Source organism: Pongo abelii, chromosome 15 (genome assembly GCF_028885655.2).
Source record: "Pongo abelii isolate AG06213 chromosome 15, NHGRI_mPonAbe1-v2.0_pri, whole genome shotgun sequence".
NCBI lineage: Eukaryota > Metazoa > Chordata > Mammalia > Primates > Hominidae > Pongo > Pongo abelii.
In genome coordinates this window covers 36,847,457-36,873,449 of record NC_072000.2, presented here as the reverse complement: position 1 = coordinate 36,873,449, position 25,993 = coordinate 36,847,457, and the positions used below count along the sequence as shown (strand labels likewise).

Sequence of the window (25,993 nt, the reverse complement as noted above, 5' to 3'; positions counted from 1 at the left end):
TCACCACAATGAGATTTCTTTAAAGGTTACAATCATCAGTTATTTAGCTGAAACACTGCTGAGAATGCCTGGTCATTTCTTGAATAATGCATAATGTTCACTGTAGATTTGATCTGTATTATAACAATACAGATATTTCTAAAATAATGGAAAAAACTATCTGTTACCTTCCAATTGCTTAACATATCATTTCCATGAAGTAATTGACTTGGGACACATTACATACTGTCACCTGAGTGTTCTTTCTGCAAGCATAACTTGTAATAATCTGTATACAATGGGAATCACAAAACAAACTCATCAACCTTTATGGACTGTTAAGAAAAGATGTGATGAATACTGTGCAGGGCACAGTAAAGGACCTTTCTGAAGCCATAAATTAAAATGATTAAATTTCTATACAGTTGTGTGGGACAAATTTAAATTTAAGCTTTGAAATTTAATTATTAACATGATTAACTCATCACATTAAAAAATGTTGCCACCACAATGTAAGTACTTCTCATACAAATTTCCAAATGCCTTTAGGTTTATTCAAGAGATTGCTTGGAGAAGCATGAAGTATAATGTCTATCGTTTCATTGTTGGATTATGAACTGCACTTCACATGATGCTGCAGGCTATTTATATAAGCTTGTTTATCCATATGAACGTCTTCAAGGGCACAACATAGAAGACCTTAATAAATTAAAATGAATTTCTTTTGATGTTATTGTTTCATGAATGTTTGATCAGAATGAATAGCAGTTTTGCATTAAAGAACTAGAGTAAAGCAATAAAATGTACATATATTTTACAGCAGAACCAGTTTATAGAAAGTGCTCCTTATATTTCTACCTACTTTTGAGAGCCAGGGGAGACAGTAGGGAGTCACTATGTTTACATCTTCATTTCTAACCTATCACCAGTTTACTAATAGTGAAAGTGAACATGTACCAACTTAGATGCTCTGCCACCATCTGGATGGAATTTTAAATATAATAAAATCCGTTATCTCCTTCCAGGTTTCTAAACATGCATCTTCACCACCCTGTTTTTTCTCACTGACACTACCATGCCATTCCAGAAACTGCAACAACGTGGGGGCAGCAACCACGTTTTATCTTCTTTTTATACATCTTAATCACACCAAGAAGTTAAAGAGTGGAATTGAAGGCCACGAAATAAAAATGAAGTATTAGTAACAGTCTGAAGCTGAGAAAATTCTCACCTAAAATGTTTGATGATGGTGACATAAACATTATCTGTAGTAATGACAAGAAGTGATAGAGCACTAGACAGAAAGGCAAGAAAAGTGGATTCTTGCCTTAGATATGCTAACACTGAATTGCAAAGTCGTTTCCACTTAACACTTGCCTCATCTAACTATCCCTCATAAAATGAGGGAATAATTACATGTGATCTATACATTTGCATGCCTAAAAGGCCATGATTCTAGAAGTAAGCTGGACTATTACATCATAGACAAATGGACAAACAACAGGACCATCACATTTTTCTACTTTGGTAGCCATTACTGCCAAGAAAGCCTATTGACTACAAACCCCTTTAACAATGAAAATAAACAAATAAAAATTTGCTGAGTTACGTTAAATAAATACAGGTCCATTCCATCATTTCATTTGAATAATATATTTTTTGAACTTACATATTTGAATAATTATTACATATTTTTCACATGGTATGGTTCCTAACCTGTTACCCTCATGCTTTCATCTTGTATGATTTGGAATAAAGATAGCCTGTGCCTCAAACTAGAGTGAAAAAAATATATCTAATGTGTATTTACCACAACTATATTTACATCTTTAGCTTGGAAAAATTTGGTACTAATGTCTGTAATATGGTTTGGTTCTACGTCCCCACCCAAATCTTGTCTCTAATTGCATTAATAATCCCACGTGTCAGGAGAGGGACCTTCTGGGAGGTGACTGGATCATGGGGGCCGTTTCCCCTATGCTATCTCGTGATAGTGAGGTCTCACGAGATCTGATGGTTTAAAAGTGGCAATTCCCCTTTTGCTGTCTCTTTCTTTCTCTCTCCTGCTGCCATGTAAGACGTTCTTTGCTTCCGCCTCACCTTCTACCATGATTGTAAGTTTCCTGAGGCCTCCCCAGCCATGCGGAACTGTGAGTCAATTAAACCTTTTTTGTTTATCCACTCTCGGGTAGTTTTTTATAGCATAAAACAATCTAAAACATGAATTAGTGTGTTATTGAATTGATATCTACATGCTCAAGGGCAGAAGGGATGTAAAAGGACAACGCGAATGTGCCTTGCTTTATTTTTCCTGGGCTACCTTTGACTGACATCCTGTCCTTGAGAGGTACCTCTGTTGTGTGTTCTCCTCAATCTTTAAGTGTCATTCTTACACTCTAGAGCAGTGGTCTGCAAACTATAGCCTACGGAACAAATGTTGTGGCTGCTGCCTATTTTGTAAATATAGTTTTATTGGAACACAGCCACGCTGTTTTGTTTACATATTGTCTATGGCTAATTCTGTGCTACAACAGGAGAGTTGAGTAGCCCATTAAGCCTAAAATATTTACTACATGGCCCTTCACAGAAAATGTTTGCCAACTGTTGCTCTAGAAGAAAATAACCTGTTACAATTTAAATTGTTATTTTCCACCTCTAATGTGCATAACACAATCCCCAAGTAACAAATTTACACTCTCACGGACACATATATGATCACAGCTCTTAGCACAAAATTGTAAATAATAACTGCTTTTGACCCTTCATTTCAATCTGAATCCTACAAAAGATTACAGCTCCCCACTAGTACCCTTTCCTATCATAGCCAAGAGTACAGGGACTTTTCCAAAGGTAGGTGGGAAGATGTAACAAAAGAAGCTAATTCTTCCCCAGAGGAAGTTGCCTGCACCTCCTCCAAATGCCCAGTTTTATTTCATGCTATAAAGTGTCTAGATACACAATTTGAACATAAGAACTTAGCAGATTATTTAGGCCATACACCTTGAATAGATAGAAATACCCTTAAAGATAGAAAACCAATGGCCAACACCACATATACATCAATAAATATATCCATGCATATTTAAATGCCAAAAATGCCATAAATTATTAGGAATTTCAGGAACACACAAGAAAATACCTGTCTTAGGCATCAGAGTGAAAAAGACCTAACATTTAAAGATACTAAGTTGTAAGTGTAACCGCATCAAGGATTTGAATAAAAAATACATGTTCATATTTACAACTTTTAGGTAATCTGTATATAGAGAAAATCGAAACACTAATACATAGATTGATTTTTGTTGGTCAATAAAATCATTAACTTAAAATGCCTGCTAAAGATGGAAGAGCTCTGCTCCCTGCCTTTCTTTGGTTACTTAAGGCAGAAAATTGTTGTCAGCTCTGTGCTTTAACAAATGTGTCCATACTCCACTCATGAAGAAGAATTTGTATGTAATTGTAAAACATAAATTAAACCCAAGAAGCATTTTAATGTGTCATTTCATTTTCATTTCTCTGAAATCTTATATAAAGTGACAGAATTTTAGGCTGATAGACTTTTTGAAAATAAAATAGAAAAATAAGAGGTTTATTTCACCTTCACATGGTGTCTTTCTCATGCAGAGTTCAGATTTCCACATTTGTATCCCTTTAAAGGATTTGATATGCAGGAAAAGAAGAAAGGATGATGGTAAACATTTTGTCTTACAGACCCCTACAGATCATCATATTCAGACTGAACAGTGACCTAAAACTTACCTTTGACTGATGTGTTAGGTGGAGGGCCTTCCATTCGCAAGTTCCACGGAGGGTCCCCCTGGTTAGCAAAGTCCCTCATTTTCAGATAGCTAATTGTAAGTCGAATGATGGATGCCTTGTCGAGCTGGCTGGTAATGGCTGCAGGAAGAGGCAACAACTTGGCCAATTCATAGAACTCGAAGTTTTCTTTTCCCCGGCGGGAGCGAGCAGCATCTCGGGATTTCTCCTTTCTCAATGCTTGTAAACTGAAATCAAAGGAGTGAGGATGTGTGGTTTAGAATATGTGACTTTGTCATCATTCAAATACTGCTTTCTTTGTATTTCCTTTTTTCCCACCAAAATTCTACCAAAAACTATTTCAAAACTAGAGAGTGACAGTAAAATGAGTTCCAGAAAATGTCCACTAAAGCCATAAACTCTAACTCTGGCCTTACATTTCGCAAACTCAAGTCCAATGAGTAAAAATTTTGTTTTACTTGTTAAGGTTTTTTTCCTTCAATTGTCCATGCATTGAGATGTATTTATTGTTTCTAAGACCTAACAGAAGGTTTACAGGGGTGGCTTGATATTATCAACTATAAGCAATTTATAAGTTGGGCTTACATTCGTGTATCTATTTCAAACTAATACTTCTGTTCATTTAAATTTAATCAGTATGGGATCCTCATCAAAAGGAACTATTTTGAAAAATTCATTTCAATTATAATCTTGGGGAGCAGAAGGTAAACACAAATACAATTCACCTTTTCAGAATCAACAAATATGTTTCCAGCACTCAATAAAGATCACAGCACGTTCAGTTAGATGAAGAAAACATCATATTTAAAATGAAGATTTCAATGTAATTTTATAAATGTGCTGACAACTGCTTGATGAGAGCATACTTCTTTATTAATGGACATACATTAGTAGATAGATTTTCTAAGATACTAGAGAATAAAATATATTGCCCAAAGAAGTCAAACTTTACGATAATATAAATTTAATATTGAAAGATAAAGCTCTGTATGGGTTATTAAAATTTATAAACATTATAGACATATTACTTCCCAGAAGAGGCAACAGGTGGGATCCAGAATTTTCCTTCAACTATTCATGTGCATTTCTGTTTGAAGTTTGCTCACATTGCTGAGGGCAGAATCTGGCACAACTGAAGTTGTGTGTGAGCATCTGACAGGAGAATTCCACCTGCTCTGAATTGCTCTGTATTGTGTCTGATGAAAAATAAATTTAAAAATCAGACCACAATGATAAGTAGCTAGATAATATTTTCAGTATCAAGGTACTATTAAAATCATTTTTATGTATGCATTTTATTGAATTCTGAAAGCACTGTAAATATTTAAGTCTAGCATTCTTTTTTTTTCATTATGAAATAATAAGAAAGAGAGAAACAAGGAAGGAAGGAAGACCAAAGGAAGATATCAAAATTGGCTCAGCAGCAAGGCTCCATTCTCTTTGAATATACTATGGTGAATAATATTCCCTATTACATTATAGGATTCCTGACATCGTTTCCTGGTGTAAACACTGTATTCACTGCAGAAATCACACCTTAAATATCTTACTGAATATCTATGTAATCTAAGTAATGCCATAATGCTCTGGTCAGATACTTGCTAGGCTAATACCCAACCAGTTTTATGTTCTCTATTAACAGTCTACATTAGCTAACAAATGTCTTTCTCAGAATTAGACAAGTTAACGCTATCATTTTCAGAGTAATAGCAGTCTCAGGTGACAAAATCTTTGTCCCTTGATACACCTCAAGTGATAAAGTCAGGCAGAAACATTACCAATTTACAAAGAAAAGACATGTTTTGTCACTTACTTCCCAATATCTGGGCCAGCCTCCATTCAATTCTACAAGTGCTCAATTTTAGCTGGTTGAAAGCTACATAAGTGAGAGATGTCTTAGAATCTGACAAAGTGTAAGTATAACTAGGATCCAGGTTAACACCTTAGGATACAAGAATAGTTCGAATTCCTCCCTTTACAGAATAAAAGTAACTTATCTAACAACATTTAAGTTAGCTGTGCCAAAAGAAATTATGTCTCTGGACATATTTTCCCTAACACTTGTACATAGGGGTAGGAGCAGTGGTTCAAGTTCAGTGCTTTATTCTTTTTGTGTTCTTGCAATTAAATACTACTCCAGAAGGTGGGCTAAACTTACAATTTATTTTTTGGTCCAGTAAGTGACTATGATGGGGCTCTACAGCAGGGGTTACGAACTCAAGGGCTTTCAGGGTTCAGGCAGGGAATGTCAGTGAGTGAAGAGGCCTGATGGGGACTGGGAGGAACTGAAGGACAACTCTGGCAAAGAGGTAGCACAGTTTGAGCTGATGCCACTTTAGGGAAAGTCATGCCTGGTGTCACCACTTCTAGAGGACAACATCTGAACTTTTATATGCCATTTCCCAATTTTGGTATTTTAACAAATTAAAGCTTTAAAAAATCATGCAAGCCAAATAACACATGTCATGGTCAAACATGGATCAGGGACTCGTTTTACAATTGGGTAACAGTTTTTCCTTTATTCATGTCACTCAGAATGATCACAAATGTATGTTACCTATGTAATATACCGTAATATTTATATCAGGAATTTATTCAACTGAAGCAAATAGAGGATTAGGCAATTATTCTGAAATCGATATTAATGTATAGGCTTATCAATAATCTAAGGAAAAAAATTCATCTTCATATGGGAGACAAAGCCCAAGATCACAGGGATCAACTCAATAGGCTATAAAGGATAGTTATTAGGGAGATGGCTTTTCTCTATCCCTTCAGGGAAGGGGAGTAAGCAGACACTAATGCCTTTGGATGCCTTGCCTAACATGTGTTCTTATGTTTTACTACTTTTCTAAAATAGCACTGGTCAGAATTTACTTTATTTTTTTTTATCCAACCTTCCTGTTTTCTCTTCTCTACCTTGTCTTTTTCTTTTTTTTTAACTCTAACACACACGGTGTCCCCCTATTAGAGTAATCTTCTTGGCAGTAATCTTAATAACAAAGGATTTCCATGACTCTCACATCACATCATTATGCAGGGACCATAGTTTAGAAGACTTTCAGAATGATATCACTGTGTCTGTAATAAGTAGTAATTGGTTTTGTGGGCAACTGCAATAAAGTACAGTCAAAGGATTATAAAGGTTGTTGAGATGCTGGTGTAACAGATGAAGACAAAGACCTTAAGACAATGACACTCTAGATTGTGCATTAATCTTTCACTTGCTTTTGTAAAGTAGGGCCTGTTTATAAGCAATCCTCACATTGAATCAAGAACTATATTAAAACCCAAAATAAACTTCGTACATTTTGTTCTAAACAAAAGTATTGTGGTTGTATGTCTAGAGTACTAAAGATAGAATAGATTAGTTGTACATGAGTAAAATGTTATAGTGCTGATCTCTGCCATCTAAAATACGATTAAACTTCAGACCCAAATAGTTACTCCCTGGGCCTAAACTTCCCATTGTTCTAATGTTCTTGCACTTAGATTATGAATAGCAGAAAAGAGACTCTTCATGAATCCTCAGCAAATGAAAATTTCAACTCTTTTTGATGACTACATTATCATCCTCAGAAATCATTATTACCACCAACAAAAACAACGTCAATAATTTCAAAACACACACACACATATACGTATGTATGTATCTGGATATTATACGCATTATTGTGTGTATGCATATAAATATATAGATAGATAGATAGGAGAAATAGTAAATGATTTTCAGATTCTCAAATGTAGTCCATCACACCAACCTAAAGGCTAATAATCTAATGTCTATCATTTTGGGGTTTTTTGAGATGGAGTCCCACTCTGTCACTCAGGTTGGAGTGCAGTGGTTCGATCTTGGCTCACTGCAACCTCCACCTCCCAGGTTCAAGTGATTCTCCTGCTTCAGTCTCCCAACTAGCTGGGACTACAGGCATGCACCACCATGATCAGCTAATTTTTCATGTTGGCCAGGCTGGTCTCGAACTCCTGATCTCAAGTGATCCGCCCGCCTTGGCCTCCCAAATTGCTAGGATTACAGACATGAGCCACCACGCCCAGCCTAATGTCTATAATTTCTTCTTATAAGAGAATGGATTGTGAAGCTAGCCAGCCTGGGTATAAATCCTGGTTTTGTTATTTACTAATTATGTACATTTGAGGTGACTTCTACCGCCTCACTTTTTCTCATCTGTGAAATGGGATAATACTCTGCTTTATAAGGTTGCCATTAGAATTTAGTTAAATGAGTCTTTTTTTAATAAGATCTTTACAATGGTGCCTGACACATAGTAATGCTGTATAAGACACGTTAAATGAAAACCTAAGCTCACTTCACACTGATTGTTCTTTCCTTATAATGTCTGCAATGCTCATTAATAATGTGCACTCTCTTCTCACTAATACAATGCCTATTCCTTGGTTCTGACATAACACATTTTTCCTTTTATTATAGTCCTCATTTTACCTATGGTCTATTCATTGTATACCATAAGTGTACTTAATGAGTTGTTCAAATAAAAATATATTTAATTAGTGGATGCTTAAAGATTTATAAATTTTTTTGTGCAGGATCATAAGGAGCCTTTTTTTAGTACAATAACAGATAAAAGGTGACATTCAATTGCAGGACAAGCAATTTTGTTTATATTATAAAATGAGTATCTAAACAGCTGTTACAAGAACAGATTACTCAGGAAGATTGTGAAAATGCCTATTGAATGTTTTTAAATGGCAATGATAATTATTAATCAAGAGTACATGTGTACTTCTAGACAAGATGATCTTTCAAAAGATCACAAACCTAAAAGTTCTCTTGAAAATCAGGCAAAGCCCCAGATCCAGGACCATGGAGAGCTCACCCAGGACAAGTGGTGCCCAGAAGTGGGGAAGCTGGACAGCAGATGCCTCCTCAACTTCTATTTTTGGGGGCAAGGTCAAATCATGAAATTCTTTTCAAGCTAGAAGCCAGCAAAATATATCCCCAAAAACGTTTGAAAAAAGGGGTGCTACTGCTATCAAAAAGCCAATATTATGAAACTGACTCAGAATTTGCAATCTTTGTGAATCTAACATGAATCTGGATAAGAGGTCAATTGTTTACTGGGCCACTTGTCCACAGTGGGAAAAGAAGATAGGTTTGGACTTGATGACTTATTTAATCAAAATAGGTAAGTTATCCTTTGTGGTTGATCAAATTTAGCTTTGAAAAATTGATTACTTCGGTTTCCCACTTCAAAGAGATGGTTATAATGATTATGGAAATAATATAGCTGTACATCCACAGAGGATAACAAGGATTAAAAATAGGTAGCCACAGAATACAGAAGCCAACTTAATCAAATGTTTCCTCCTCTTCAGTGATTTCTTCATAGTCATATTTTAATCAACTTTTAAATAATTTATTTTTATGAAGGAGGTTCAGATACTGACCTTATTGACAGATCCACACTGTCTCTATGTAAAAATCCTTCTCCAAGCTGTAGTTTGAACACATAACACCTTCACGTAAAGTTTTAGAATATCTGGTCTTTATAAAAGAGCATGGCAGGTTTTGGTTATCTAACTATAGGGTAAAGGAGAAGCCGGGTCAAAACCATTTTAAATTTTACCTTTTTAAAGTACTTCTAAGGAGCCAGACAGACAGGTTTTTATGGATTTTCCTACTTGTTTTGCTTAGGAGAACCCAGCACTACAGACTTCTACTATTTATCAATTAATCTGGCATGCAGCCTCAAAGGAAGAAGGTCGACCTGTATCAAAAATGCAGCCATCAAAAATTCATCAAAGGCTTCAGCATTTTAACTCATGAACCTTTGAACACCTGCATACTTGTCAGATCTCTGGTCGTAGTTAACGGTGAAATCTACAGTTACTCCAGTACCTACACTTGCCCTAACATGAGCCGAATGAGGAGCTTCCCAGGGAAAAAGTACAGTAAAGATTCTCTAAGCAATGCTTGCCCTTCCTTCATTACTTTTAGTAAAAGAGCCCACCCCACATTGACATTACATAGAGCTCAAAGTCAATCAAATTAGCTTACTTCAAAGGAAAAAATTCTTCCAAGAGTATTTTTTTTTGGCATGGTTGTAAGTATCAGCTTTCTTATAAGGTAACGGTAACATAATTGAGAAATGCACAAACAACTATTATCTGGTAGGATTATGCACAACAAAGATCACAAATTGAAGTAGTTTAATGCTCTCCAAAAAAGATAATAATTTCAGAAAACTTCTTTAACGTGTAAAGAAAGCTGGATAGTATACGCTGGAAGTTAAAACTGGAACCTTCAAGTTCAAGGTAAGAACTCTGCTGCTTAACTAATGCACTGCTCATAGCTGTCATCATTAATTTATGTTAGCCTCTGTAAACATCAAGAGTATAATAGGCCAATTTCACAACTAAATATAGATGCACATTTTGCCCTTATATAAATGGCAGATTGCTGCTGTAGATCATCACTGCAGAAATACATCAGTAAAGATGCGCTGTTTGACGGTCTGATGCTCACACAATATATAAAACCAGTTGTAATGGTTGTTTGGAAGCAAAGTGTAACATAGCAGCAAAATTTCATTTGTTCCACAAACTCAGGATATATTAAGCTTGGCTGACAAAGACTGTTTGATGTGCTAAATCAGTTTGACCTTCATTCTTGCTTTATTTTTCTCATTTAACATGTGAAATGACCATTATTTTTCTACATGTAGGAAAATATGAAATTGATTGCTTTAAAAATATGTCAAAAAACATCTGCAACTGCTAACATTTGATAAAGTATCAAAATCAAGATGTGTACTTACAGTTTTTAAACTAAGATATATTCTGATGGGATAATCCTGACCCATTTGACTTGTGGTAAAATAGATCAAAAGAGTAATTAAAGCCATTCAACTGAATGCCTTCCCTCATCTTCAGAAAATGCCTTGTGTATGTTTGAACTTAATAATTAAATTAATTGGTTTTAGCCAATGAGCATTTTCATTCTTAACACTTTAAATAAGAGGATTTAATTCCAGAATGAGTCATTAGAATAGTAATAAAGAACGCTGAGAGGTCTGCACAGTCCTTTTCAACTGATGTTCACCTTGATTCAAATAACCCTTGAATAAACCACAGCAAGACCAAACTATTCATTGTATGCTTTGGTGTCTGCCAAAAACCTCATGAATCAAAGTGTTTTGTTCTTCATTTTCCCCCAGAACTTTAAGCTATACAACCGGCAGTTCCATAATAACGGAAAAAAACTGCAGTTTTATCAAGTAATTTCTTTCCACCCAATAAACTGCACTTTACCTTGAAGCAACTTGTATATTTCACACCTTAAATTTCTATTTACCAAATCAGCTAATCACTTCACAATTGAACTCAGAACAAAAAAAAAATTATCAATTAAAGTGGTTGAAACTCCTGCAAATTATCATTTAGGAATGAAGTAATTGCTTTCATCAGGGCAGAAAAGCCCGCCAGAACAGAAATGTCACTTTAGATTAGTGTTCTCACTCCTGAAGCTATGGATGACACAGCTGATATAAGACTAAATGCCAAGACCAATCAATTGCTTTTGTGGCTCTGCTCTGAGCTGCTGTAAAAGGGGCCATTTTCTAGGATCTACTCTTCATTATAGTAAATGCTATCTCCTTGGTAACATAATTCCATTTCTCATAAATTCTGTCTGAGAGCATTGTCCTAACAATGGATGTTTGTGGAAAAGAATGCTGTTGGTTTAATGCACAGAATTAAGTGTGAATGGCTGTCAAACTGCTATAGTTTACTAGTTCTTAAACATAAATTGAAGTCTTATACATTAAAAAGAATTCTTGAGGATACATGAATGTCCTGAACAAGGGTAAAATATTGTACTTGAAGGTTCTGTGCCACTGGTTTACAATTTGGACTATTCTAGTAGTTATCTGTCCTGTACATTAAATCAATCAGTTCACACTGAGAGATGGGTGAACACTTCACTTACTTTCTCAGCATTGCAGTTTGCAAATGTGAAAACTCAGAAGCAAATATGGACTTATTAGGCAACTGCATGCGATTTGTGAATAGCCACAACTCTGTGTGTGTGTGTGTGTGTGTGTGTGTGTATGTAATGTTCTTTGAGCTGAGAACTTCCTGGAAAGCATCCAGATCTTAATCTGTATTGTTCATCCCCCTGAAGTTACAAGAATCTGGGTTGCAGGCTCCAATTAAAAGGAAATTGAAGAAGCTAATATAGTGAGAAAGCAGCAATTCCCTGCACTGCTCTCTTCAGGTCGGAAGTTTAGAAAGAGATTCAGGATCACGGGTCTTTGCCCGACATGGGATAAAGGCTTTCTCATCCTGGTGAGCACACATGTGTAACTTCCATTAACAGTAACAGGAGTCGTGAGCACACATTGAGAGGAAAGTCCACAGCTAAATGTTTGAAAGGGTCAGAGCATCTCTGCAGAAAGGAAAAATGAGAGAGAACTGTGGGTACCCTTTGACGGCAGGACATTTCACTGACCATGCAAAGGGCAATTGCCGGAATTTCTACCACTCCAAAGAACTATAGTACTATTTTTCATAATATCAATAACAGGAAAGGATACATGTTATTTCTGCTTTTTTAACAGTATACAGCACCATCAAAGAACATCATGGAAGCTAATATAATGATAAACATGAATATGTTTGAATGCTTACTATATTTCAGTCAAGGTCCAAGTGTTTTCGACATTATCTAATTCATGGTTGCCAATATCAGCAATGAAGGGGAAAACTGGTAACAGTGACTATGGAAGGTAGTAGTCTATGCTAGATATGACTGATGCTAAAAACAGCATTGTTTTCAGCCACTCTTGGCAGTGGAGTACTGTATGAGCTTTTAAATTTTCCCTCCAAATTTCTACACCCATCCCCCAAAACGGGGAGTTTTCTTGTTTTAGAGAGGGCTTTCCCTGGATGCTGGACTTCAGGTGCTAAAAACAGGATATTCCTGGGCAAACCAGGATCCTTGGTCCTCCCGTAAGTCTTATTGTCTCCCAAGAAAATTAAAACAGAGAGAGGAAAAGTAACTCACCTAAGGCCAATGATGGTTGGAGATGGCATTTGAACCTTGGCCAGATAACTCAAGTCCTTATCACTAATGTGCAATATTGCTGCTATAGGAATAAAATCCTCATGATTCCCTTTTCTCTATTATATTTATATGACAATTAAGTCACTGATAAAATTTAATTTATAATCACCCATATAAATTTCATAATAATTGTTTTGAAAACTTAATTCCTTAATGAAATATCCAATAAAACCCCTATTTTCAGGCTTATAAACACCTATTCCAATTTGGAGTAGATAGATTTGCTGTTAATTGCTATAAGTCCCAAACTAAATTGCTTTGGAATTCAAATTCAAATGACCTTTCTAGAGGGAAAATTCATTTTTTCTTTTAATTTTCTTTAAGTGTGATTTCAAACACTTCTGAAAGCACAACTAAGTGGAAGAAAGCTTCTGAAGACTTTCCAGCTTGATATAACACATTTGGAAGGGAGAAAGCATGCTTTGACAAGTTTAAAGATCTTTATGTATGAAAAATTTAAGTTATGGTCATGTGAATACTAGCAAACATAGCACATGCTTTACTTGACACCAATGAACACACCATTATACTTTATCCACATTCCTTTGTGAAACAGAGATCACTAAGTAAAATGGTTCCTCTTTTTAAACACTACAACTGAGAATACAAGTTCATCAGCCTCAAGAAACTGTATACTCCTTCTCTCACTTATCTGTTTTTTTAAGACACATATTGTTATTTCACCTTTCATCCAGATTCCAAAAGCACATGTATGGTTGCCAGGAGCCTAAATTATTACAATTTCTAGAAAACAATTTAGCAACTACATATCCAAAGGCTTAGAAATTTGTCTACTTTAGGCCCATGCTAACTTATAGAAAACTTAGGAAAAAATAACCAAGTATGTAAACAAACATATTGCCAAAAAGGATATTTACTGCATTTTTAATAAGCTTTAAAAATAAAGTATGGGGTATTCTCAAGATACTGAACAAGGATCTTGAAAAATATTCAATGGCTTAGAAAATACTTTACAATATGTTCAACAATCACTGGCGGTTTATAAAGCAGCATGTGTTGAGATCATACAATTATAGCTATATATCTTTATCTATAAAGATATAGAGATAATATATATCCAAATCTGAATAAACTGCTACAAATCAAAATATTAAGATTGTTTATTTCTACATGGCAAGACCATTTCTTTTGCATATAGGGTTGTGGAGGCTAACTATTTGCTGGACTCTCTTCAGTAAACTTTTTAATATAAAAATTACTTTCTGAAAAAATGAAAATATAATTTATTGGATCCAAATTGAGCATGAGAAGTGCCTTGATGCTTAAAGGCATTTTTTTCTCCAATAAATGATTGACCAAATAGTGCTATCAAATGCCATGCTTTCCCTATTTTTTGCAATAGTAGGACCTGAGAAGTATTTGGAGAAAATGCTTGGCTTGGTCGCGCCTCTGAAAGAGAGCTGGAATTGGAATAGCTGGGAGAAGTCTTCGTCCCTTCTCAAGTTATCCCACAAGGGTCTTAACCAGATGATTGAGTCCGTTAGAATGCAGCCAGTTTCTATGTCCTTTATGGCCCCCTCGGAATCCCAAAGCAGTGCTTTGCTCAGTGTATCATTTGCCGACTGCTGGTTGGGGATGGAATGTGATTCCATTCAGTGACCAACTTTTTCCGTGTGTCACACCCTTGAAAACCTGACAGCAGCTACAGGCTCTTACGGAGGAGAAAAAGTATACAAATCAACACACAACATATTGCACAGACTGTGCTTCCTGAACCACGTTCTCAGATCCTGTCTCAAATCTGGGTTAAGAAGCTGCCACAATAGATGGTATCCTGGGGTCTCTACCAAGCTGTGTAACACAGACCTAACTACTGTGATTAGAATCATTCTTTGCTTTTTCATTGACTACTGTACTTCCCATCTCTAATAGGTTTGGCCCTTGCTGGTAGAGTGGCTCTATGGCATGAGACTACATATATAAGGAGCCTAAATGTTTTTATGTGGCACAGATTACCATGTAAGATTTAATTTGAAGGGTCATGATATTTCACACAGAAACCTTTAAAGTGAGACAACATAGGAAATGCCTGTTTCTAGGCTTCCATTACTCAGGAACCAAGTCTTCCCTAGACGCTACACATGCTTAAAAAAGTGCTTACTCCATTTATGCAGCCAAAAGACACATGAAAAAATGCTCATCATCACTGGCCATCAGAGAAATGCAAATCAAAACCACAATGAGATACCATCTCACACCAGTTAGAATGGCGATTATTAAAAAGTCAGGAAACAACAGGTGCTGGAGAGGATGTGGAGAAATAGGAATACTTTTACACTGTTGGTGGGACTGTAAACTGGTTCAACCATTGTGGAAGTCAGTGTGGCGATTCCTCAGGGATCTAGAACTAGAAATACCATTTGACCCAGCCATCCCATTACTGGGTATATACCCAAAGGATTATAAATCATGCTGCTATAAAGACACATGCACACGTATGTTTATTGCGGCACTGTTCACAATAGCAAAGATTTGGAACCAACCCAAATGTCCAACAATGATAGACTGGATTAAGAAAATGTGGCACATAGACACTGTGGAATACTATGCAGCCATAAAAAATGATGAGTTCATGTCCTTTGTAGGGACATGGATGAAGCTGGAAACCATCATTCTCAGCAAACTATCACAAGGACAAAAAACCAAACACCGCATGTTCTCACTCATAGGTGGGAAATGAACAATGAGAACACTTGGACACAGGAAGGGGAACATCACACATCGGGGCCTGTTGTGGGGTTGGGGGAGGGGGGAGGGATAGCATTAGGAGATATACCTAATGTAAATGACGAGTTAATGGGTGCAGCACACCAACATGGCACATGTATACATACATAACTAACCGGCATGTTGTGCACATGTACCCTAAAACTTAAATTATAATAAAAAACAAAAATAAATTTAAAAAATTAAAAAAAAAAAGACATGGTCCTAACTAGCCTCAGAAATTAAGTAGCACAGGAGTAAGAGACATTCTTTAGGACTTTTTTCTTGCAAACAAAACCAAAATGACATGGGCTCTGAAGTCATGCATGCCTTGCCTTCAATCCCTTCTCATCAATTAAAATCTGTGCCATCATTGGCAACTCACTTTATTTCATGAGCTACAATGTCTTTATCTGAAAAGTACATAATGTTTAACTTGCAATGTCTTTGTGAAGATTAAACAGTGTAATGTGTAATGTAATGTCTAAGAAATAGTCAAGAAAGGCCACATGTCTTCACATAATGGGAATAGACACCATAAAATTGGGGAAGAAAATTATATGTCAAAAAAAGACTTTTCTTACGATATTATTCAAAATACACTACAGAAGTTCTAACAGAGTAAGTTCTTGAAAATTAATTGCAAGCTACCCTGAACTTAAAGAATTTTTCAGTAAAAGGAAAAATATCACTTTGAAATAATGCAGACTAATGATACCATCTTTCCATGATTACTTAAGAACCAACTGAAATAGTCAGAAGAAATCATACACGTGGGTGGGTTTTTCAAAAAAAGACATGAATATTTGCTTAAAATTGTTTTTTATTTTAAATAAAAATATTTATCTCAGTAGTTAGGATATTAATGAGCATACTCAATGTAAGAAATTTTCTCCAGATTTCTATCACTACAAATAAAACTTTATTATTCTTCATTAAAAAAAAAGTGCTCAGTCCTCTGATAGGCTCCTATTCCTTTATTAGGAGCTTAGTCCTCTCATAAAAATCTGCCTTTGAGGAATTACAAATTAGTTATTCTAACCAAGTCTACTTATGTAACAGGATGACAAATATCGGTAACATGTCTCTCTTTTTTTTTTTTTTTTAAGACAGGGTCTTACTCTGTCACCCAGGCTGGAATGCAGTGGTGCCATCTTGGCTCACTACAACCTCCGCCTCCCAGATTCAAGCAATTCTCCCACCTCAGCCTCCCAGGCAGCTGGGACTCCAGGTGTGCACTACCACACCTGGCTAATTTTTGTGTTTTTCAGTAGAGATGGGGTTTGGCCATGTTGATCAGGCTGGTCTCAAACTCCTGACCTCAAGTGATCTGCCCACCCCAGCCTTTCAGAGTGCTGGGATTACAGGCCTGAGCCAACATACCGGACCCAGTAACATTTCTATGTAGAAAACAAATGTTTAAAATATGTAACATAAAAATAAAATAATTAGGCACATTTTAAAAATGTATTGTATGAGCTTGCAAGTTTCTCATGGAAAAACAAAAGATTGTATCATAATATAAGTACATATAAAACTGAACAGTTTCAGTTATCTTAATTGAAAGTCAACACTGAATTTCCGGATTTTGAACAAATCATTAAAGTAACATTAATAGTAACATTAATCCCAACTGTTGAGAGTTCTCAGATGGAGGAAAGCACATGATTTGGAAGCTGATGTAAAGAGACTACTTAATTGAAATGGGGCAATGAAAGCCAGCAATTTTCTCAATGTGCCCCCATCACAAAGCATCCACAAATAACTTTAGTATCAGAACCTATAATCCACTGAATAATTGGTTGAAATACACAAAATGTGTACTACATGATTGAGCATTTCCCCCTGAACTGAGAGCTCAACATGATCCTTGACCAAGGCGGATATCCTGTTGCCTGCCTGTCACAGGACGCTTTACATGAGCCCTTTCTTAAATATACCTATCTTCTCTCTGCATTTTATTTGGCTTTGTTTGGGCTGAGATACTCATCTCAAAAGGTTTCTCCTCAAGGTGTCCTTTTGAGTTATCAGGCAACAAAAGATCACTAAGTCTTCAGCTTCACTTCTGCAAATGGCAGTGATTCTCAACAGCATCTTTACAAAGACAGCGTGGACTTCAATGAGCCACCAGGGGCAATGGGGCAACATGGCCATGTTCCCATGGTTGTAGAACTGAGTCACTTTTCAAACGCGCACGCACACACACACACACCATTGTTAGGTGAGTGAAGGGGAGTGAATTTTATATACAGCTGCCTCTAGCTATAACTTCACCAATTAGTCAACACTTCCAAACTTCTTAGAGGTAGTATTTGAGCTTTACTAGTATTAGATAAAGTCGGCATTTCATTAAGTGTCCCAGATGGTCCTTCAAATGCCTTCTGTCTTTCTCTCTCATTTTCTTCTATTTGATTTCTTCTCAGAATCATTCATTTGCATTAGTCATATCTTATAAAATTCATACATGTAAGAAGAGTGATATAGTTTGGTTGGTTTTTATTCGTTTTCTGAAATGGTTAGACTATTGTAAATGGATTTAAAGTAAGGGTCACAAAAACTCAAATACTTGCAGGATCAAAGAAAATTATGCAAATGAGCAAAGATGACTAGGTGAAAGAAAGCAGTGCAAGCATGATGATTAGTGGAAACTGGATCTCACTGCTGAATAGTAACAGGGAACGGTGGGTCCTGTGGAAAACTGGAAAGCACCCTCCCAGCACATAGGGGATATTCATTATTCATAAAAACATTTGTTACTAGATTGGAATGTGGCCCCAAAGTTGCCAGATCTTCCTTTCAGAAAGAAGTCAAAAATCCAGATTTTTTAATGTAAAATCTTCCAGTTTTTGAAAGCATTGGCATCTTATTTTAAAAATGAAACTCTTTGTAGGCCCCTTATGATTCTCATTTGGCCTGTGGCAATTGGAAACCTGTGGTTTAGTGGTATTAATAACCTTTCTTGGGAGTAGGATTTAATTATGGGGCACATAAAGGTATGGGTATGAAGATTTTCAGTAAAGCTAGGTGACATTAAAGATATGGCAAAGAGGCATAAAATGGAGGAAAATGAAGAAAGCTGAACTTAGAAGAAAAGAAACCATAATTATTAACAGTAGTTTCCTCTGAGTGTGTTTCTGCTTTTACTTTTCTGTTTTATAAATTTACTATAAACTATCAAAGTTAAAGTTACTATTTTATGCGGCTTAGTCTATTAGTAAAAGTAGCCCAGAGAGTGGAAAATAATTATATGTATATATTTAGGTTGGTGCAAAAGTAATTGCGGTTTTTGCAATTGCAAGTAATGGCAAAAACCGCAGTTACTTTTGCACAAACCTAATACATAGATCCATTTACCATGTTTAAGCCACACAGTTTTATTGAACATTTAATCACAACCAAAAGTTCAATCAGCTCACTATGGTGACATCATGTATAAAGAATCTTTTATTAAAAATTAAAATAGCCCTTTAACAATGAGTCAAAGTGTAGTCCCCTCAAAATAAGTGATTAACAATATCTTAAATGTACATGCTAAACAAGGCTCTGTTTTTATTAGTGCAATAATAATGTTGAGAGACAATGTCTTGCATATAGAGTATGTCTTTGATAAGTATGTGTTGAAAGATGATTATGCTGCTGCTGATCTGAATGTCCTTAAAAGTCATGATTAAAAATAGTAAACAACACAGCCAGTAGCAGTGCTACTGAAATTAAACCCACTGTAAATTAGTCCTTGAAATGGTATTATAGTGAAAGGAGGGAAGGAAGGGAGGGAGAGAGGAAGGGGAAGAGGAAGAGGAGGGAAGAGGAAGGGGGAGGGGAAAAGGGCAGGGGGCAAAGAGAAGGAAAAGGAAAGGTAGAGGAAGGTAAGCAGGAAAGGAAGGTAAGGAGGAAAGAAACACAGATACATTCATAAATTTTTTCCTGTCAGAAATATTTAAATTCTCAAAACAGTCTCCTCCCCTTTCTACACTCTGGAGGTGGTGCTAGTGAGCACCAAACTGAGGTAAACTGAGGAAAGCAGCAGCAGCCAAGAGCCTGTCTAGCCTTTCTCATACACAGCAACATTTAGAACGCCAAGTCACTGAAAATCCTGCCTACATGGAAGAACCATACAACAGGGACAGGAGGAAATTTTTGTAAAAGAGAATCCTAGACCTTCACATTTGCCGGATCTGTGTGTCTATGTGTAATCAGAAATTTTTCAAAAAGTAGACAGAGGCAGTGAGAGGTGACAACGTGCTGGTGGCCCTCGCTTGCTCTCAGTGCCTCCTCGGCCTAGGCGTTTGCTCTGGCCATGCTTGAGGAGCCCTTCAGCCCGCCTCTGCACTGTGGGAGCCCCTCTCTGGGCTGGCAGAGGCTGGAGCTGGCTCCCTCGGCTTGCGGGGAGGTGTGGAAGGAGAGGCGCGGGCAAGAACCGGGGCTGTGCAGGGAGCTCGCAGGCCAGCGCAAGTTCCAGGTGGGCGTGGGATTGGCGGGCCCCACACTCGGAGCAGCCAGCAGGCCGGCACCGCAGGCCCCAGGCAGTGAGGGGCTTAGCACCTGGGCCAACAGCTGCGGAGATGGCCCTGGGTTCCCCCAGCACTGCCAGCCCATCCACGCCACGCTCAAATTCTCGCCGGGCCTCAGCCACCTCCCTGCCAGGCAGGGATCTGGGACCTGCAGCCCGCCATGCTCAAGCCCCCCCAACAGTGGGCTCCAGTGTGGCCCAAGCCTTCCTGACAGGCACTGCCCCCTGCTCCGTGGCCTCCGGTCCCATGGACCACCCAAGGGCTGAGGAGTGCAGGCGAATGGCAGGGGACTGGCAGGCAGCTCCGCCCACGGCCCTGCTGCAGGATCCACTAGGCGAAGCCAGCTGGGCTCCTGAGTCAGGTGGGGGCTTGGAGAACTTTTATGTCTAGCTAAAGGATTGTAAATACACCAGTCAGCACTCTATGTCTAGCTCAAGGTTTGTAAATGCACCAGTCAGCACCCCCATATCTAGCTAAAGGTTTGTAAATGCACCAATCAGTGCTCTGTGTCTAGTTAATCTGGTGAGGACTTGGAGAACTATTATGTCTAGCTAGAGGATTGTAAATGCACCAATCAGCACTCTGTGTCTACCTCAGGAATTGTAAATGCACCAATCAGCACCCTGTCAAAATGGACCAATCAGCACCCTGTCAAAATGGACCAATCAGCTCTCTGTAGAATGGACCAATCAGCAGGATGTGGGTGGGGCCAGATAAAGGAATAAAAGCAGGCTGCCTGAGCCAGTAGCAGCAAACTGCTGGGGTTGCCTTCCACATTGTGGAAGCTTTGTTCTTTTGCTCTTTGCAATAAATCTTGCTGCTGCTCACTCTTTGGGTCTGCACTGACTATATGAGCTGTAACACCGCGAAGGTCTGCAGTTTCACTCCTGAGGCCAGCGAGACCACGAACCCCCATCGGGAGGAATGAACAACTCTGGACGGGAGGAACGAACAACTTTAGACGTGCTGCCTTAAGAGCTATAACACTCACCATGAAGGTCTGCAGCTTCACTCCTGAAGCCAGTGAGACCATGAACCCACCAGAAGGAAGAAACTCTGAACACGTCCGAACATCAGAAGGAACAAACTCCGGACATACCATCTTTAAGAACTGCAACACTCACTGTGAGGGTCCACGGCTTCATCCTTGAAGTCAGTGAGACCAAGAATCCATCAATTTGGGACACAGCAGTTGCTCCAAGGAGAACACATAAGAGATTACAGAGAAAGGAACAAACTCCGGACATACCATCTTTAAGAACTGCAACACTCACTGTGAGGGTCCACGGCTTCATCCTTGAAGTCAGTGAGACCAAGAATCCATCAATTTGGGACACAGCAGTTGCTCCAAGGAGAACACATAAGAGATTACAGAGAAAGGATGCAAGATGGCAGGATACCTACAAATCACTTAAAGTGAAATGTTAAATCTCTCAAAGATTTGGAATGACTGAATAAGGCAACTATCTAGAGATGTCTTCTGCAATTTGCAAAAGAGTTTTGGAACCATTGTTTTCCTGTAGCTGAATCTCTTCTGTTTCAGGGTTTGGGTTTTGACCTTTTACCTTTATTTTTTAAATGTGGCTTTTCCTTTTTCCTTCCATTACAGGAGCATCTGTGGCCTTCTCAATTTTTTTTTTCTGGCAATATGCTCCTGGTCTCTGGCAGTATACCTTTCCCTCTGGGATGGAAGCCTACAGCTTAGGTGGAGGGGACTGCCATGATGTCTATGTGCAGTGTCTGATGCTTAATGAAATTGATCAGAATGGCACCATTCTAGTCAATTTCACTCACAGCAGGTAGGAGCAAGAGACACATTCCTATGTAAGACTCAGGTACTGCTCTTCATCTGTAGCTTCTAGGACTGATTGTACAGTGGATTTCAATTGAAAAAGAACACACACACACACAGCCTGCTGGAGTGCATCCCAGAGCAGACATGCTACAATTTGCTTCCCTTCACCCCTGTATATGCAATACAGCAAGGAATGGTGTATGTTCAACTGTAGGCTATAATTTTATTGATAGACTCTGATGACATTATAAAATCCATAAGGGCAAAGAGCAAGTGATTTGCTCATGTCACTAGAAATCCAATACAAAATTACAGCCTTCATTTGGAAGCCTTTTTGGAACTTTTTTTTAAATCAGTCATGATGCATAGTTATCAATACCTGTATTTGGACCATGATGACAGGGAGAAGGAAAAATACCAGGCCAATTCTTACAGAGAAAATAAACCCAAATTATTGAATTGCACAAGGATACCTGATTTGGCAAATCTATACAAATTGTGAGAGATTCTATACAAATTGTGAGAGAGATGACAAGCAGAAAATGAGAGCACATTTGACTCATTTAATAAAGACTTCTATAAGCATTCATTTATATGTTACTGTGTGCTAAATGTAAACATGTAAAATCAAGTTTGGGTCTATTGCACATTACAAATGAGCTCTTGAACAATTTGTACATGAAAGGCAGGAATAAGGAAAATAATGCCTCTTTATTCCATGTCAATGGGCTCAACTTTCACATGAGCTCAACAGCTATTGTGTGTCCTTATTTGCATAGCACAGATTTCGGTGAGGAGGGTCTTATCCCGCTGGAGAGCCACCCATCTATGCATTTTCAAGGCATCAATCTAACAGATCCTCACATGAGCCAGAAGGCATACAGAAACATGTCAGTGACAAGAAAGGTCTACTACTCAAAAGGGAGAGATGTCCTGTTGAAAAGTAGAGTTTGCTTCCCCTCTGTGGTCAGGATACTTACATCCTTGTCACGAGGAAGCTAACTGAACTATCCGAGACAGGTCCATCTTTGCAGTTCATGCTATCAGTGGGAGGTCCTGGAAGCAACTAATGTATGTATAAAAGTGATTTGTAAGCAGTCCTAGAATAAAGAAATTGAAAGACAGGTCATCTGGAAAATAAGTAGAGTTAATTGGATAGGTACAGATGGTACACATAAGGAGGCTATTCAATGTAAGGAAAAATATGACTGAGAAAACTCACAGTTATTCATTATAATCAAATACGATCTATAAGTCATGGGACCGCAGTGCTGGCCGAACTCTGCCAGTAATAGCTGTGTGACTTCAAGACATTTAATTTCTCTATGTTTCTTCACCTTAAAACAAAAGGATTATTCTCTAGGACATCTTTCCATTTGATGATCCTATTTTCATTTGTGTTTTTGTCATACAACATTAGTGGAACTACTGGTCATGTGTCTGGCGTACATTAAAGTTATTTCCCATTTACCTATGGTTTTAGAGTGGTGTGTGATCCCCCATTGTTCAGCCTTCAGTAAGTAAATATTCAACCTGACTTTCCTTCAGGATCCAGTGAGTTTGCATGGTTATTAAATTCACAGACAATACATGAAAACTGGCTTAACCAAAATCACTGTTTAATAACAATAATATAATTTCAGCTCTATGCTTTGAAAGGAAAACCTAGAACTGATAAGGCAGAGCACAAAACAGTTACTCTTAGTTAATAACAAATATCAGCTGTGTACACTGAAAGAAGAATGTGGTTTACGCAAAGGTTACAGCTCTGTTTTAAACATTAAATTAAAACTCTTGTTTTGGCCAGGCATGGTGGCTCATGCCTGTAATCTCAGCATTTTGGGGAGGCCGAAGCGGGTGGATCACAAGGTCAGGAGTTCAAGACCAGCCTGGCCAACATGTGAAACCCTGTCTCTACTAAAAATACAAAAATTGGCCGGACGTGGTGGTGCACGCCTGTAATCCCAGCTACTCGGGAGGCTGAGGCAGGAGAATTGCTTGAACCCAGGAGGTGGAGGTTGCAGTGAGACAAGACTGCACCACAGCACTCCAGCCTGGGTGACAGAGTAAGACTGAGTCTTGAAAAAACAAAACAAAACAAAAAAAAACCTTAAAAAAATTTTTTTTTTTAGCTAGTGGGTGGGAGAGGTTCAAATGATGGCAAAGCTTGCATTTTTAAAGTATGCCTGTTTACTCTCTATGTATAGTATAATGCCTTGGAACATTCCTACAGAATGTCAAACATCTGGATCAAGCAATCAACAAACACATGTTGGTTGCTGTATGACATCAAGCTAAATCCAAATCAATCAATTATCTATATCTAGTGCACACCAGTACTTTTGACCCTGGGTAGATACAAATGCAACACTCCTATTTGTTCCTAAGGTAAGTCATATTTATACTAGTTTTTAGTTTGCAAAGCTGATCCACACTTCTTCCTAAATGCTATAGGCTTAGATCTCATGGGATGGTTCAGCCTCCAACTGACCAGAAAGCAACTGCCATATCACCTCCAACCCCTATTTTAGCCATTGAAAACCTCAGTGGCCAAAGTAGTGGCATGACCATCCACATTCCACCAAGTGACTCATGCCTTTTTTACTTATTCAGAGATACATGACTACTGGAATCATATCAGATAGCATTATTCCTCTCATTGACATGTAATTGAATTTTTTGTTACTAATTATACTTACTATAACCACAAACAACATAAGCAGGTACCAGTGTATAATATCTGAAATTACTATAAATATTAAGAAAAAGGCAACAAACCATGTGGACCACATGTTAAAAGTGAAATCTCCTTTCAACTGAAATACATAGAGAATTTTTAATAGTATAAACAGTGTTTACGTTAATTTCACTTCATCTTCTGTAGACTGAGGCAGCACATTTTGAGTAGCTTATGGTCTTGATTTGTTAGTGAGTAATATTTCGCTCAAAGTTCCAAAAGGCCCAAACTCTAAGTATTCTAAGTTTGGGTAAATGAAAGTGGAAGCTTAGATGGAAAAGAGTACAAAAGAAAAGGAAGCACCTTTACAAAGAGCTATTATACCTGATAGGCTCCATGCAAGACAGTTGAAATGTGAGCTTCAGTATTCAAAATAGAAAGGATACAATCATATGTCTGGTTAACTTACAGGAAATAGTTCCAGAGACAATTTTACACTAACTACAGTGATTTGGGCAATTTTTAAAAATAATACCAGCAAATTTCTCTCCATTATACTCTGCTGGCAGAAAATAAAACATTTTTCTTTGAAATGATTGCCTTTGGTTTTGTTAAATCATGCATTCTGTCAACATGTGGTCACCATTTTTACATGATCTTTCTGCTTCCCTAGAAAAGAATGAATTCACAGTCTGAACCCTGATATAAATATGTAATCTTGCAACTGTTAAGGCTTCTTCTATTACTGCAAAATGAAGAGATAAGAAATAGAAGTGATATCAAAAGAAATGAAACAAAAAAAGAAGGTGATGATGACCAAATAAGTATAAAGCTCAGCTTCTTGCATCCACTTCATAGCCAGATGAAGAAAATGGTCATGTTAATCATTTTTCTCACTGTAACACAGAGATGGTGTGAAATTCATTTCAAAACATTAATATTTGAAAATACATTTGAGAACCCTATTTGTGCCAAGAAATACATTCTAGCAACTTTCTGCAGCTAGCAAAAAGTTAGAGGAGCAGAGGCTATAAGTAGGACATTATCTTGTCATTAAATACTTTTCAGATAGAATTGTAATATGTCCGAGCTTTAATTGCTTCCACTCACTATGTCATCCTCTAGGACGCAGATCCTCATCGCCATCCTCCAGCCTGTACATTTTTTAAAGCTAAATTATTCTGCAAATGAAAAGTGTAGATACTTGTTTTGTTGCTGCCCCCTTCTGAGTGTGTGTTTACTGATACGGCAAAAAAGTACTTCTTTCTAAGATAATCACTGCAATATTGACTCCCCTATGGCTGGGATTTCCCAAAGTGGGCACTCAGAAAGCTTTCTTGACTATGTTGGTTTTCCCTTACTCAATAGCCTGGTCATATATTGCATCTCAAACCAATCTATAGTTAAATAAATAAATAAAATAT

At 37.5% G+C, this 25,993-nt stretch overlaps 1 protein-coding gene across 14 annotated transcripts in view; it reads right to left on the bottom strand.

The window, feature by feature from the left end:
* Nucleotides 1–25,993, bottom strand: part of NPAS3 (neuronal PAS domain protein 3) — an 876,176-nt gene that overhangs the window by 591,056 nt on the left and 259,127 nt on the right. For 8 of the 14 annotated variants that reach the window (XM_054529997.2, XM_054529999.2, XM_054529998.2 and 5 more), the window contains one exon: nucleotides 3,739–3,983. In XM_054529997.2, the coding sequence (XP_054385972.1) occupies nucleotides 3,739–3,983 (245 nt within the window). Of the gene's footprint in view, nucleotides 1–3,577; nucleotides 3,629–3,738; nucleotides 3,984–25,993 lie in introns of all 14 variants that reach the window. The other 6 variants (XM_054529993.2, XM_054529994.2, XM_054530000.2 and 3 more) reach the window with 1 other exon arrangement.